At 44.5% G+C, this 15,081-nt stretch overlaps 1 protein-coding gene across 1 annotated transcript; it reads left to right on the forward strand.

The window, feature by feature from the left end:
* Positions 1-6,067: 6,067 nt before the first annotated feature.
* Positions 6,068-11,736, forward strand: TCHH (trichohyalin). The gene is made up of 2 exons (XM_070395925.1): positions 6,068-6,205; positions 6,972-11,736. The coding sequence occupies exons 1-2, from the start codon at positions 6,068-6,070 to the stop codon at positions 10,695-10,697; spliced, it is 3,864 nt and encodes a 1,287-aa protein (XP_070252026.1). The 3' UTR covers positions 10,698-11,736.
* Positions 11,737-15,081: the final 3,345 nt, after the last annotated feature.

The following is a 15,081-nucleotide window of genomic DNA, read 5'->3' on the forward strand; positions in this document are numbered from 1 at the left end:
CAAAAAAAAAAAACAACTCCACAGCCCAATCAAAAATGCCTGCTTCCTTCATTCAGAGTATTCACCAAAATACAAAAAATTAAGGGTTCCCCCCCCCCATTCAGTGTGTCTTTTGCCAAATCCCAAAGCTCTGTGAAGCTGAGGAGCTGCTGGTTAGGAGAAAGATACAGTTACAGAACAGAGAAAACAGAGCACTTGACATCTATGGCCACCTCAATGGCAAAGAGAGCCAGGAGTTCTCTGCTACTCTGGGTGACAGCTGGAGTGGGCAGAAGGTGGAAGTGCCCTCCGGGGCTCACTTGTGCTCAGTCACCCTGTATGACATGATGTAAGATGGAAAAGCATCTGCTGACTCTCCGAGGTAATAATTACCACCAGGGTGGGGGTATAATTAAAGTAAGGGTAATTTACCTTAAAGAAGATAAAAATTAAGAATTATTAATGATCATAATAATTAGCCCTTTTATATCTAAGAGTCACAAAATGCTTTACAAGCTATAATTATCACAGCTCCCCTCTGAGGAAGGGATTCATATCTTACAGCTCCTCACTTAACAGAGGGGTGAAGCGATGGGCATGGAGGAGGCAGAGAGGGGTGAAGTAATGCTTCCTCTGTCATCTGTCCTGTAAGTAGCAAAACTAGAAAGAGGCCCCAGAAGGGCTGACTCCCATGATGGTATGTGCCCTCATCCTCAGGCCATCACCCAAATCACAGAACTCCATTTCAGATCAAGCGACTCATCTCATTCACACTTGGCCATTTAAACTGCGGCAGTATAATAAAATTACATCAGATCAGCAAGGATTTTACTAAACACCTGCTAGAAATAAAAGATACAGCATTGCCTCCAAGGAACTTAAAACCTAATCAAGAAGACAGAGCAAGCACCCATTAAATTAGAGGAAAATATGGAAATTACACATTAACTAGTGCTGGGTTGTATGATGCTGACTATGCATGCTGTGGAAAGAAATTTTTTTAATTGGAAGATTGTTATATGGAAAGGTCAAGGAAGGTCTGGGAGGGCAGATGGAATTTGCATGGGGCCTCAGAGAAAATACAGTAGATTTTGGATGGGCAGAGGTAGTGTTCTAGGGCATGGGTCAATGAGTAAGAAGAAATAATAGAAAAACTTGAAAGGTTTAACACATAATTTTAAAGAAAAGGTCTTCATTGGGAAGGTATTTCGATAGCTCACCAAAGAATCTTACTTTTTATAAAGCCATCTTAAAGTCATCCCACTTGGACATTTACCCAGAGTTCCATGTCATGACCCATAGTGGGCTCTGGAAAAGCTCATTAGGCTGAGAACACTAGCACCTTCTCTGCTTTATCTAAATTTTCACAATAAGGCCAAGACAGGGTTTGATCCTGGTCAAATACCGCAGAATGTCAAGTCTATTATCTACTTTTTCCGGATTTTGACTGGAGAAAATGGGAAAAGAGCCTTTGAAAGAGTTGAAGACCAGGGAAACCTGGTACTTCGTTAGTTCTATTTGTTAACCCAGCAGAGCTCCACACCCAGAGATTTCAAGCATGGATGAGGCTTCAGGAATGAATAATATAAATTTTGTTTTCTCTTTTCAATTCTTCTGTAATAAAGAGCTCACATCTCAAAGCCAAGTATCAGTACAATACTGTAGCTATGCTCTGAACCCACTGGCATTAATCCTTGATAAAGAAGGATATTCTTACATAATGGAGCAGGAGTATATGGGTGATTCCTGGGCCAGTCAGGAACGTTCTCTGACCTTTCAGTGCCTCAGTCTCCAGTCTTATAAAAGAAAGATAATGAGGCCTTTTGTCTATAAAGAAGATTAGGATGCTCAGATTATACAAACACCATTCTTTTTTGATGAACCACAATGAGTGGACACTGCCTCATTGCAGGGATTCTCAGTTGATCTTTCAAAAAAATGGAATGAACCAATGTCAGTACTTGATTATTTTCTACATTCTCTGGTTTTGTTTTGTTTTTTTTAATATATTTTTTATTGATTTTTTACAGAGAGACAGGGAGAGAGATAGAGAGTTAGAAACATCGATGAGAGAGAAACATCGATCAGCTGCCTCCTGCACATCTCCCACTGGGGATGTGCCCGCAACCCAGGTACATGCCCTTGACCGGAATCGAACCCGGGACCTTTCAGTCCGCAGGCCGACGCTCTATCCACTGAGCCAAACCGGTTTTGGCCATTCTCTGGTTTTGGATGGGCAGAGGTGGTGTCCCAAGGCATGACATTTTAAATATCACTTAAAATGATATTTTTAAATAATGGTACTGTGTTAAATAAAAGAGCATTATGTAGCAACAAGGGCCACTTCATTAGAAGAATATCAAACCTGACTTTAGAATTTTAGCATTTGAATCTACCTACAATCTTTCTGATGTTGGACCAAGAGCAGCAAGGCAGACAGGCCAATTCTCATAGGTTAGTTCAGGTTTTTTAATATCTTTCCTTGTGATATCCTGACTTTAAATGAGAATGGATAAGAGAGCCATCACTGGATTTAAGATCTAGCTTCATTCAGAGTGGGGAAGGAGGTTTTTGTTATGGTGAATGCAATTTCGGCCTTCTTCTTCTGCTTCTGCTTCTGCTTCTGTTTTGTTTTGTTTTGTTTTTGGTGGAGGATGCAGGCATTTTCTTAAGGCTGTTTGGAAGCATTTCCCTTTTGGTTTTGCTTCTATATTTTATTTGCTTGCTCAAACATGATTTTGGAATGATTAATATTTTCCCTTTTTTCCCATAGAAGCTAATGAATGTCTGGTCCTCTTTTGACTACTTTGTGTCTTTGACTATTGTAAGGTAATGGAATCACACAAATGCATCCCACCACCTGGGCTAAGGTTCCTCACAGACTACACACAGGTGGATAAAAAGAGAACCAGACACAGGCAGGGTTTGTCCAGAGAATTCCTTGGAGGACACTCATAACAAAGGCTCATATGCACCCTGGATGGTGGTGTTCAGTGGTTAGAGTGATGGCCCATGCACCAAAGGGTGCCAGGTTTGATTCCTAGCCCCAGGCAGGGCACAGGTGGGAGGCAACCAATTGATGTGTCTCCTCATATCGATGTTTCTCTGAGGATTTTTGTTTTTTTTTAAGGCACATATCCTCCATGAGAGATAGAGGTTTCATGGTGATTTGTGGTTGCAGTGCTCATGATAGTTCTATCCTAGAATTCGAAGATGAAAATAACTGAATAAAACCCAAAATAGAAGGTAGAAGTGGGGAGAGAAATCTTTACTCTTCACTAAGGAGCTGCTACATCAAGTTTGCTAACTGATCTCAAGAAAAGTGACAGTTCTAGGAAAAACCCGAGATCACAGAATTGAACCAGGCTAACAGTTGCCTTCCCATCACCTATCATTTCCACTTTCTTCTCCCCCCACCTCTGGGAGGGCAGCAAAGAAGGAGTCAAATAGAATTCAATTCCATCATCATTTGGACCAATCTGCACATAAAGGAAGAGTCATCGAGATTTAGGCTCCAAATTACATTCCATTGAAGGACCCTACAGAGTCTCCTCAAAATTTACTTGCCTCTGTTGGACAAAGGAGAAGACCAAAATGCCAAAAGCCACTGAATCATTTCATAGTCTCCATAAACGTATTTTGAACCAAAGTTTCATATAGTCTGAAATGTAAGGGTGGGAGTCACTGACAACCAAGGATAAAATCCAGTTCCTTACAATAAAACAGCACTGGGGTTTGCATATGATCTCCAGGGTTGAGAAAGCCCCAGAAGACATAATGGGCTAGAGTGACCGATTACATTAATGCACTTCCAAGAGAAGCAGAGTCAAGTGCTTCGGTGTCATAATCATTAGTGACTTGAGCTGAGCAGGATGATTATATCTAAAAAAAAAAACAGATTACACCAGCTCTTTTTCTCCAGGAGCATCAATATGTTAATGAGAAAAGAGCAAACTTCATTTAGATGTAACATCCCTAAGAAAGAAATTTGACAGATTTCAAATTCTCTTATAAGTAATTTAATGAAACATTTTTAAACTAACACCCAAAATTGTTTACTAAGAAGACAATCCTCAACTATAGGAAAATCATTATAAGACCCAAGAATATAAGTGCAATTTTTCTCCATTTGCATTTTAGAGAAGAAACTAAAATCAATTCCTTATACCCTTTCATTGTCCTAGAATTGTTTCAGACAGGGCTATACGCAGCTCCCTGTGGACTGTCATATCCCAGAGAGAAATTAACTAGTTCTCATTAGTTTATGTCAAAGTGTCTGTTTGACCCCAGCCTATAAGTTAGATTTTTTTATATAGTAAATGGCTTAGAAGTTACTACTTTGTAATAAAATCATAATTAATCAAGATTCTGACCATTAATTTTTGTTTTATTTCATTTTAACAATTTAAAAAAATTAGAGATTCTGCCAAACATTCTATCCTTTCATGTTAGGTGGGGCCAGTACCCTGTCAGGAGGCAAGGTCTGTGAACCTCATGCCAAATAGGTATGTGAGCAAATAGTGAGATAAACAAACCATTTGTGGAGACAGAGGTGGAGCTGGGCTTGGTTAGGAATGAATCAGGCCATCCCACAGAGTGGGTGTCTCCTTTCCAAGTAGGTCTTCAGGGCACAATTAGAACCCCTATAAAAGACCCAGCTACCAACTGCCCAGTACACTTGCCAGTGGTGTCAGCGAGCACTCAACTTCTCCCTCTCGTGAAGTGGGTAAGTCCCATTCAATGGGATCATGTTCTTCTGTATGTTGCTTCATTTTCCAGTTGTTGTAGATGTTGGCAGGAGGGGGAGTATGGGGGGAGTCTATTGTGTCAGAAGACATCAGTATCTTACAGAGATGTCTAACTCCATGCCATCTTCTTATGGTTGGAGCCATTACTCAAATAGAGACATGGTCTCCTCCCGAGGCTCTGAACTCTCTAAGTATGTTTGCATGTCAGGGGTTGGAAGATAAGTTATGTGTGACTCTGATGGGATTCATCTTTCTAAAAACTGCTATCTCCAAAGTTTACCAACTCTTGGTTCTCTTTTTATATTGGTTCTGCTCAATATGGGCCAACTTCATGTAATTATGGTATCTGCAGTATTTCAAGTTGAGTAGTAACTAAAGAAGCCAGCTAGATGAACCACTATTCTCACCCAGTCAGTGAAACCTCCCATGTATTTTTTTTTAACATTGATCTGCTCTTAGCTAAGTTCCATTTTTTATAATGCCAAGATTCAAAGGGTTTATTTGGGTTTAACAAAACTAACAATAAAACCAATGTTATTCAAATTTGTCCAGGTTCAATTTGACCCATCAACCCTGGTAGCCAGTCAGGAAGAACCTCTCAGAAGCTTTCAATAACTGAATATCTGTGATATATCTTAGTTAAGGCAGATAAAATGTACTCTTTGTTTTCTGCATTGGTTTATCTGAATATTGCAATGCCACCTTTAACTATGGAGAAGTAGTGCTTAATCTTAAAACTGCTGACTTGTGAATTATATTCCTAGATCTCTTATGGGCTATAATGTTGGGGAATAATCCACATTCCCTTTTTAATGTTCTAGTTGCCACTAAATGTTTTGCTCCACACCTAGGTGTATGCGGCTTCTATTCATTTTAAGATACTTTCAGATCTTCCTTCACCTTTTGGCTTTCACCTACCCTCTTTGTTCAGTTTTAGAGGCAGATGCTATGAGTAGCAACATATCAAATTTAAATTTCTACATTATACTCTACACTGTCTGATCTGAAATATATTAAGAAGGAGAAAGAGAGAAGAGGAAAAGAGATGGATAATTCAGATTGTGTGAACAATCTGAAAGCTGACTACAGGATAGTCTGCAGATAATTCCCAGGCTTGAAGTTTCTCAGGATCTCTCTTCCCTTTTCTAAGAGCTGTACAATATTAAAAAAATAAAATGCTTTGAAAGTCGAGGTTGAAAATAACTACTATTGTAAAGTCAAATTATTTAAGGATCTGCCCAAAAGAGTGGGGCTAAAACCTCCCAAAGATCAGAAATAGAGTTTGATTCTGGATCCTATTTTATTGTTTTAGGTTTACTTGAACTGAAGAAAGGAAAAAAATGTCTCCACTTCTAAGAAGCATCTTCGATATCACTGAAGTTTTCAATCAATATGCCTCACATGATTGTGATGGGGCAGCACTATGCAAAAAAGACCTGAAGAACCTCCTTGAAAGGGAATTTGGAGCTATTCTTCGGGTAAGAAATATGAAAAGGACATTTCTTTATTCATTTGGGGTTATGAACTTCCTTCTCAGGAGCAACCAGAGCAAGGAATGGTGACTTTATATTCATTTTACACCATGATAGCTCTACACTACATTCCCATTCATTTTTGAGGCTGAAGATACCTAATTGTCATTGTAGTCTGAGTACTAAAGAAGTTACTAGCAATTATTTCATGTACTTGATGACAATGGCAATGTGGATGAACTGGTGGTCATGGGAGGTTATCACCAAAGATGTTAGATCAAACTAGACTTGGAAGGAATTTAAAATTACTTGCAAATTTCGGTAATTAAATTCATATTGTTCACTAGTAAAATGGTGTTACCATAAATGTTTTGTTCTCTTTTCAAACATAGACTAAAAGTCAAATCAAAGGAACTAGCTATTTCAGACAGAAATGGCTGTTGCACATCTTCATAAAGTCCCATTTATTTCTCTCAGTTGAGAATAAGTTCATTCTTATTCACCCAGCTAAAGAGAACTTGTGTTCTTTTAATCAGCATTAAATTACAAGATGCAAACACTTCCAACAAATGTATGCTATAAAATGAGGTATTCACATTTTTACATGAAGACAACAAAACTTCACCATACACCCTGGGATTTTCCTAATTGCTCTTCTGTCTTTTGAGTGTCTGCATGTCGTAAAATGCATATTGAGTGAGAACGTTTACTAGCTGTAAATGGTACATTAAAAAAAAAAAAACTTTTGTTTTCATCTTTTTTTTTTTCATAGCGACCACATGATCCTGAAACGGTAGATTTGATCCTGGAACTTCTGGATCGCGACTGTAACGGGCTGGTAGATTTCAACGAGTACCTCCTGTTCATTTTCAAAGTGGCTCAAGCTTGTTACTACGCTCTGGCCGAGGCGTCGGGGCTGGAGGAGGAAGCCCCGTGCGAGGGAAAGGGGGCCCCGTTACTCGATCGCAGGCAAGAAGACCGAAGGAGGTTTGATCCCCGGGACAGAGAGTTGGAAGAAGAACGCTGGCAGAAGAGGCAGCAACTAGAGAGGGAGCTCGCTGAGGAAGAGGAGCAGAGGGAGAAGCTAGAGAGGCGAGAGCAGCGGCTGCAAAGGCGAGAGCAGGAAGTGCGCCGCCAGGAGGAAGAGGAGCTGCAGGAGCGCAAGGGGCGGGCGCCCGAGGAGTTTCCCGACCAAGAGCGGAGGCGAGAGAGGCGGGAGCAGCGAGAGCTGGAGCGCGAGCGCCAGCGCCTGGAGGAGAAACTGCGGGAGCTCCAGGAAGAGGAGCAGCTACCCCGGCGGGAACGGCAGGAGCTGAGGGAGCGCCTGGAGGAGGAGAAGGAAGAGGTGGAAGAGCAGCTGCAGAGGCTTAGGCGCGGGCGCCAGGAGCCCTTGGAGCAGGAGCTGAGGCGCGAGCAGGAACCGCGCTTGGAACAGAAGCTGAGGCGGGAGCAGGAAGAGAGGCGCGAGCAGGAGCTCAGGCGGGAGCAGGAGCCGCTCTTGGAGCAGCTGAGGCGCGAGCAGGAGCTGAGGCTCGAGCAGGAAGAGAGGCGGGAGCAGGAGCTGAGGCTCGAGCAGGAAGAGAGGCGGGAGCAGGAGCTGCGGCAGGAGCAGGAAGAGAGGCTCGAGCAGGAGCTCGGGCGAGAGCAACTGCTGAGGCGAGAGCGGGAGCAGGAGCTGAGGCGAGAGCAGGAACCGCGCCTGGAAAAGAAGCTGCGGCGGGAGCAGGAAGAGAGGCGCGAGCAGGAGCTCAGGCGGGAGCAGGAGCCGCTCTTGGAGCAGCTGAGGCGCGAGCAGGAGCTGAGGCGCAAGCAGGAAGAGAGGCGAGAGCAGGAGCTCAGGCGCGAGCAGGAGCTGAGGCGCGAGCAGGAACCGCGCTTGGAAAAGCTGAGGCGGGAGCAAGAAGAGAGGCGAGAGCAGGAAGAGAGGCTAGAGCAGGAGCTCAGGCGCGAGCAGGAGCTCAGGCGCGAGCAGGAACCGCGTTTGGAACAGAAGCTGAGGCGGGAGCAGGAAGAGAGGCGAGAGCAGCTGCTGAGGCGCGAGCAGGAACCGCGCTTGGAAAAGCTGAGGCGGGAGCAGGAAGAGAGGCGAGAGCAGGAAGAGAGGCTAGAGCAGGAAGAGAGGCTAGAGCAGGAGCTCAGGCGCGAGCAGGAACCGCGCTTGGAAAAGCTGAGGCGGGAGCAGGAAGAGAGGCGAGAGCAGCTGCTGAGGCGCGAGCAGGAACCGCGCTTGGAAAAGCTGAGGCGGGAGCAGGAAGAGAGGCGAGAGCAGCTGCTGAGGCGCGAGCAGGAACCGCGCTTGGAAAAGCTACGGCGGGAGCAGGAAGAGAGGCGAGAGCAGCTGCTGAGGCGCGAGCAGGAACCGCGCTTGGAAAAGCTGAGGCGGAAGCAGGAAGAGAGGCGAGAGCAGCTGCTGAGGCGCGAGCAGGAACCGCGCTTGGAAAAGCTGCGGCGGGAGCAGGAAGAGAGGCGAGAGCAAGAGCTCAGGCGCGAGCAGGAACCGCGCTTGGAAAAGCTGCGGCGGGAGCAGGAAGAGAGGCGCGAGCAGCTGCTGAGGCGCGAGCGGGAACCGCGTTTGGAACAGAGGCTGAGGCGGGAGCAGGAGCCGCTCTTGGAGCAGCTGAGGCGCGAGCAGGAGGAGCGGCGAGAGCAGCAGCTGAGGCGGGAGCAGGAGTTGGCTGAGGAGGAGGCACTGCAAGAAGAGGCCCGTGAGCTGGGCGAGAGCCGTGCCCTGCGGTGGCAGCGGCAGCTGGAAAGCGAGGCCGAAGCCCGGCAGAGCAAGGTCTACTCGAGGCCCCGCAGGCCCCGCAGGCAGGGGCCACTGAGGCGCCGCCAAGAGCAGGAGGAAGAGGAGGAGAGGCGGCTGCAGGAGCGCGAGCAGCGGCTGCGGGAGCGGGAGGAGGAGGATCAGCGCCTGCAGGGATTTGAGAGGAAGCGGGAGCGGCAATTCCTCGAGCAGGAGGAGCAGCTCCAGGAGGAAGAGCGGCGCCAGGAGGAGCTGCTCCGCGACCAAAAATGGAGGTGGCAACTAGAAGAGGAAAGCCAGAGGCGCCGCCACACACTGTACTCCAAACCTGCTCTACGTGAGCAGCTGCAGCGCGAGGAGGAGCAGCTGCTGAAGGAGGAAAGAGAGGAGAAAAGACGCCTTCAGGAAGAAGAGAGAAAGTTCCGTGAGGAGGAACAGCTCCTCCAGGAACGGAAAGAACAGGAGCTGCGCCGCCAGGAGCTCGACAGAAAACTCCGCGAGGAGGAACAGCAGCTGCGCCGCCAGGAGCTGGAGCAAGAGCTTCGCCAGGAGGAACAGCAGCTGCGCCGCCAGGAGCTCGAGCAAGAGCTTCGCCAGGAGGAACAGCAGCTGCGCCGCCAGGAGCGCGACAGGAAGCTCCGAGCGGAGGAACAGCTCCTCAAGGAACAGGAAGAACAGCAGCTGCGCCGCCAGGAGCGCGACAGGAAGCTCCGAGCGGAGGAACAGCTCCTCCAGGAACGGAAAGAACAGCAGCTGCGCCGCCAGGAGCTCGACAGAAAACTCCGCGAGGAGGAACAGCAGCTGCGCCGCCAGGAGCTCGAGCAAGAGCTTCGCCAGGAGGAACAGCAGCTGCGCCGCCAGGAGCGCGACAGGAAGCTCCGAGCGGAGGAACAGCTCCTCAAGGAACGGGAAGAACAGCAGCTGCGCCGCCAGGAACTCGAGCAAGAGCTTCGCCAGGAGGAACAGCAGCTGCGCCGCCAGGAGCGAGACAGAAAGCTCCGCGAGGAGGAACAGCTCCTCAAGGAACGGGAAGAACAGCAGCTGCGCCGCCAGGAGCGCGACAGGAAGCTCCGAGCGGAGGAACAGCTCCTCAAGGAACGGGAAGAACAGCAGCTGCGCCGCCAGGAGCTCGACAGGAAGCTCCGAGCGGAGGAACAGCTCCTCCAGGAACGGGAAGAACAGCAGCTGCGCCGCCAGGAGCTCGACAGGAAGCTCCGAGCGGAGGAACAGCTCCTCCAGGAACGGGAAGAACAGCAGCTGCGCCGCCAGGAGCTCGACAGGAAGCTCCGAGCGGAGGAACAGCTCCTCAAGGAACGGGAAGAACAGCAGCTGCGCCGCCGGGAACTCGAACAAGAGCTTCGCCAAGAGCGCGACAGAAAGCTCCGCGAGGAGGAACAGCAGCTGCGCCGCCGGGAAGGCCAGGAACAGCTTCGCCGGGAACGCGACAGAAAGTTCCTTGAAGATCAACAGCTCCTCCGGGAACCGGAAGAACAGCTACTACGTCGCCAAGAAGAGCAGCAGCTGCGGGAGGAGCAAGAACTGAGGCGCCGGCAGGAGCGGGAGAGGAAATTCCGGGAAGAAGAGCAGCTCCGCCAGCTGGAAGAGGCGCAGAGGCGCGGCCGAGGCTGGGAGGAAAAAGATAAGGGCCGGCAGCAGATTCTGGAGTCTGGCAAGCGTCCGTTTGCCGGTGTCCCGGTGCGCTCCAGCCCTCTCTATGAGTACATCCAAGAGCAGAGGTCCCAATACCGTCCTTAAGAAATGCCGCCATATCCCGACACTTGCCAAAGCTTCAGCAAAGGAAAATGGGAAACACTGGGTACCAGATGACTCAAATGTTTTTGGTTGTGGGAAAACTCTGTTATGTTAGAATGTCTTTTTTTCCAAAATCTTAAACTATACTCATTTCATGTACTTTGTACTTCTTTTAGTCTTCCTCAAGTAATTCTTTACTGCAGGATGTCTTTGCTCTTTGGTGCAGATGTGGTGTGCATTTTTAAAAACAAGTCATTTAATTTGTTTAAGGAGTTTTGTTTGGGGAACATGTTAATTTACTGCTTTCAGAAGTAACAAGAATAATCAGATGTGAGAGTCAAAAGCATCAGGTCTGTTTTTTAAATGGTTGACCTATCTTGTGGAGAATTTAGATATTTTTTAGTGTTCAAGTTGGTATTTCTTCTTGGGCCTAAAATACATTTATATTTACCTCCAAATAACCTCTCATCTTTCTGACATAATTAGCATAAATTGTGAAAGGGGACTGGATTTTTACTGTAGGGAAACTGACTTCTACAGAAACTGACTTCCATGTGAAAGTAGTCCATAATTGGAAGAAATCTCTATTAACATTTAGCTTTAAAACTTAGAATTTGATTTTTTTTTTTACACTTGACTCCATAAACACTTTAAAATCTCAAAGCAAAAGTAAGGTGTTTCTCAAAAACTCCAGAACTCAAATTTTAGAACTGTTTTTGCTGTAATCTATAGTCCTCAGTTCTCTTCCCCCCAATCTTTGATAAATTTCAGAATATTACTACCTTTATTAATTTTACCTGAGAGGAAACCTGCTTAGGATCCAGTAGACATCTATCTTCCTCTAGGGCCAATAAGAGATCACAGAGAGCATTTTGGGGGAGGGGAAGGGAAAAATTTGTAAACAGAGGGGCAAGTTCCTACAGGCCCTTAAGAAGACCCATCAGCCCACAATCCTTTGAAGCCTATTGATACTACCTTGGAGACATTCTTGTTGAAATAATTGGACTGTATTAAAAATTAATAATAAATGTTTAGCAAACAATTATTTTTGTCTGTTTTAATTATGCATCAAATCATAGCTCAGTATCTAGTGGTCTAGGAACTGAAAAAAACTGCCATTCACTTAAGGGTATTTGGTTATAATTATGTCTAAATTTTAAAAAAAGAAAGAGGAAAAAAAATCTTTGTTTTCCCCAACCATTTTTCCCTGTTAGGGTGAACCCTATATTATCTGCCCCCTCCCCCCTGCCCCCAAAGCTAGGATTCTCTGCCCAAGTGTTTTTATTCTTGACCTCACAGCTTTCTGTGCTTGTTTTTTGTTTTGTTTGTTTTTTGCAGTGACTCACTCTTATGGCAAATAATGGTGCTCCCAATATTTGTTAATATTTCATTTCAAGAATACAGCAACTTCTTTGTCTTTGATGTCTAATGAGCTGATAGTAGGAAATGGCCTGAAAGTTTAGCCCAGCATTATAGAAATTGTAGATGAGCTGTTGGTTTAAGCAACACAGTCTATTAAGTGACAGTCAGAATGTGTTTAATAGTAATGCCAAAAATATCAAATTATTATCTAATGATCCTGTGCCATCTGCTGGAGTCTATATTTAGTATTCAGGCCTTGGTACGAGGAATAAGTCCAAAGAAGGCCCTGACCCAGGATAGTATTTCAAATTGTGAGGGTCATGGATGACAAGGCATCCTAAGTTATAGATACTCATCATGTTTGTAAGTTGTGGAGACAAGAAAGCTCTGCTGCTGAGTATCATTCTGATGGAGTAAGATGGCATTTTCTGCAAGGAGCACCAGCCTCTCCCTCACTTGAACACAAATAGCAGATGCCCACCAAAGACAGAACCTGGAAATCCCCTGACACACTACCATGGAACATCACCTATTTCAAATGATTTCTAACTACAAAACTATTCTTCCCCTAAGATCAGTGTATGTTTTTCTTTACTTGAGGATCTTCCTGGAAACCATGGAAGAGCCTCCCTGGCTTTCTCAAAGGTCCATTCAATAGGCATTTATTTCAGAGCCCCAGGATACTCCTGAAATATACACTCATCATCTAAGCTACAGTTCAACAATAATAACTATGGTAAAAACAATCAAAGCCCTCCCGATTTTACAAGATGAGGAAAGAGCCATTTTCAAAGAAGAAAGTATTGTTTCGTCAGTTATAATAACCTCATTAAAAAAAAAAATGGGCGAGCCAGCCCATGCCCTATGGCTCTTCTTTTAGCAATGTGACAGGCTAACCCTCCTGCTTCACCTAGTTAATATACATACATGGGCAGAAGCTTAAGGCTGTTGGGCAATTGACTGCTTAAATATACACTGGGAGCTCTATTAACATTACCTTGGCTGCTGCTAAAGAATGGGGTTGAGGGTTTAAAATGCTCTGTGATGGCAAAGCTGGTCTCTATGTGTTATGGGCTGAATTATGTCCCCCCCCAAAAAAAGTATATATATTGAAGTTTTAACCCCCAGTACTTTAGAATATATGAGATGCAGTATTTAAATAAATATTTTATTTAAATGAGATCATTAGGTGGGCCCTAACCCAGAATGAATGGAAATTTGGACACACATGATAGAGGGAAGATGATGTGAAGACACAGGAAGAAGATGGCCATCTACAAGCCAAGGACAGAGGCCTGGAACAGATACTTCCCTCATAACCTTCAGAATAAAAAAACAAAAACAACCTTACCAACCCCTTGATCTTAGATTTATGGCCTCCAGAATTGTGAGAAAATAAATTTCCATTGGCTAAGCAACCCATTCTGTGGCTGTTATGATAGCCCTAGCAAACTAATACATCACGTAAGGGGAAGTTCTTTTGCTAGGGAAATCTATCTGTATTATAATGACCTTTATCCTCTAACATTGTGCAGGCCTGTCCCAGTTGCTCAAAGACCCTCTTTTTCCTTTTTTTTTTTTTATTAAATCTGTCATAGTTTCTATGGTGCAGTGGAAATAATACTACAAGTAATAAGAAGCCTGGGGATTATTTATTCATTCATTTAATAAATATTTATTGAGCTCCTGCTGTGTGTCAGACATTCTAGGCAATATGCATACAGTGGTGAAGTAGACATTCTGGCCTATTCCTTCACTTTACTATCTGTGTGTCCTTGTGCAAGCCATTTAAGCTTTCTGGGCCTCCATTGTTTCATATTTCCAACTGTGAGTCTAGAATAGCTATCACCAAGGTTATTCCCAGTACTGAAAAATAATTACTTTAATTCTAACATTCAGCTTGTCCAACTGAAACTCTCAAAGCAACTCAAAATAATCCCTCAGCCCAACTCTACAGAAAACAGGGGGGAAAGTTAACTACTAAAGGTGATCATCAGAGCCTAGTTCCAGTTCCAAAGATCTTTCTTTTCTAGCCAATCAGACCTGAACTTCTCTCAATTTGTCTCCCAAATTCCTCTCCAAAGTGCCTATCATCCTAAGTTTATTCATTGAAGGAAAAGAACCCTACCTACTCCATTTTCTGTGACCCTAGTACAGCCGTGGGCAAACTACAGCCGGTTTGAAATGAATAAAACTAAAAAAAAAAAAAAAAAAGACCATACCCTTTTATGTAATGATGTTTACTTTGAATTTATATTAGTTCACACAAACACTCCATCCATGCTTTTGTTCCGGCCCTCGGGTCCAGTTTAAGAACCCATTGTGGCCCTTGAGTCAAAAAGTTTGCCCACCCCTGCCCTAGTACTTTCAAAGACCATTGCTCAGATCTGTGAACCTCACATATGCATTTAATTACTCTCATTTCTTTTCTGAAGAGAAAGCAAGTCCTGGAACTTAGTTCCCTCGAACTGAAAGTCTGTGGCCATTAGTTAAGTATGAACCCATCTCTACATTAATTACACATTGCTAATATTTTCATTCAATCATAGTAATTATGTTTGTTTAGCAAGTGTACTAGACTGTAATCTTCTGAAGATTATAATCTATGTAATATGTAATAAGCACATGTTTCCCTTGTTAATAAAAGCTGACAGTCACATGCAATAACCTGAAACAAAACAAAAGTAGATTTCTGAATAGGTTATTATTTTCTGAACCCTCCAGACATCCATGGCAGGCACTCAAATTACAAAAACTTTTTTAAAATCTGATTTCTATTTGTCATTACTCCCCCTTTTTAAAAAAAATCTGTTATATTTTCTGCAAGATAAACTCTAAAGTCTTTAGCTTGGAATTTAAGGCCCTCCACTTTCTAGAGGCAATCCACCTTTTAAACTCTGGTCCCTACCACAAGGAATTATTGTCATTTTAAACAGGGGAGTAATTAACCAAATTGATAGTTTATAAGGATCACTCTGGCTGCAATGTGGATGATGGGCTGGAGAGGGTCAAAATGAAAGCATTA

This window comes from Myotis yumanensis, unplaced genomic scaffold (genome assembly GCF_028538775.1).
Source record: "Myotis yumanensis isolate MYYU_CA2020_CCGP unplaced genomic scaffold, mMyoYum1.0.hap1 SCAF_17, whole genome shotgun sequence".
In the NCBI taxonomy this organism is placed as follows: domain Eukaryota; kingdom Metazoa; phylum Chordata; class Mammalia; order Chiroptera; family Vespertilionidae; genus Myotis; species Myotis yumanensis.

Excerpts from the sequence above, each read along its gene's own strand:
- TCHH (XM_070395925.1), top strand. The coding sequence starts at position 6,068 with ATGTCTCCACTTCTAAGAAGCATCTTCGATATCACTGAAGTTTTCAAT. Across the intron at positions 6,206-6,971 it reads AATTTGGAGCTATTCTTCGG|CGACCACATGATCCTGAAAC; the intron begins GTAAGAAATATG and ends TTTTTTTCATAG.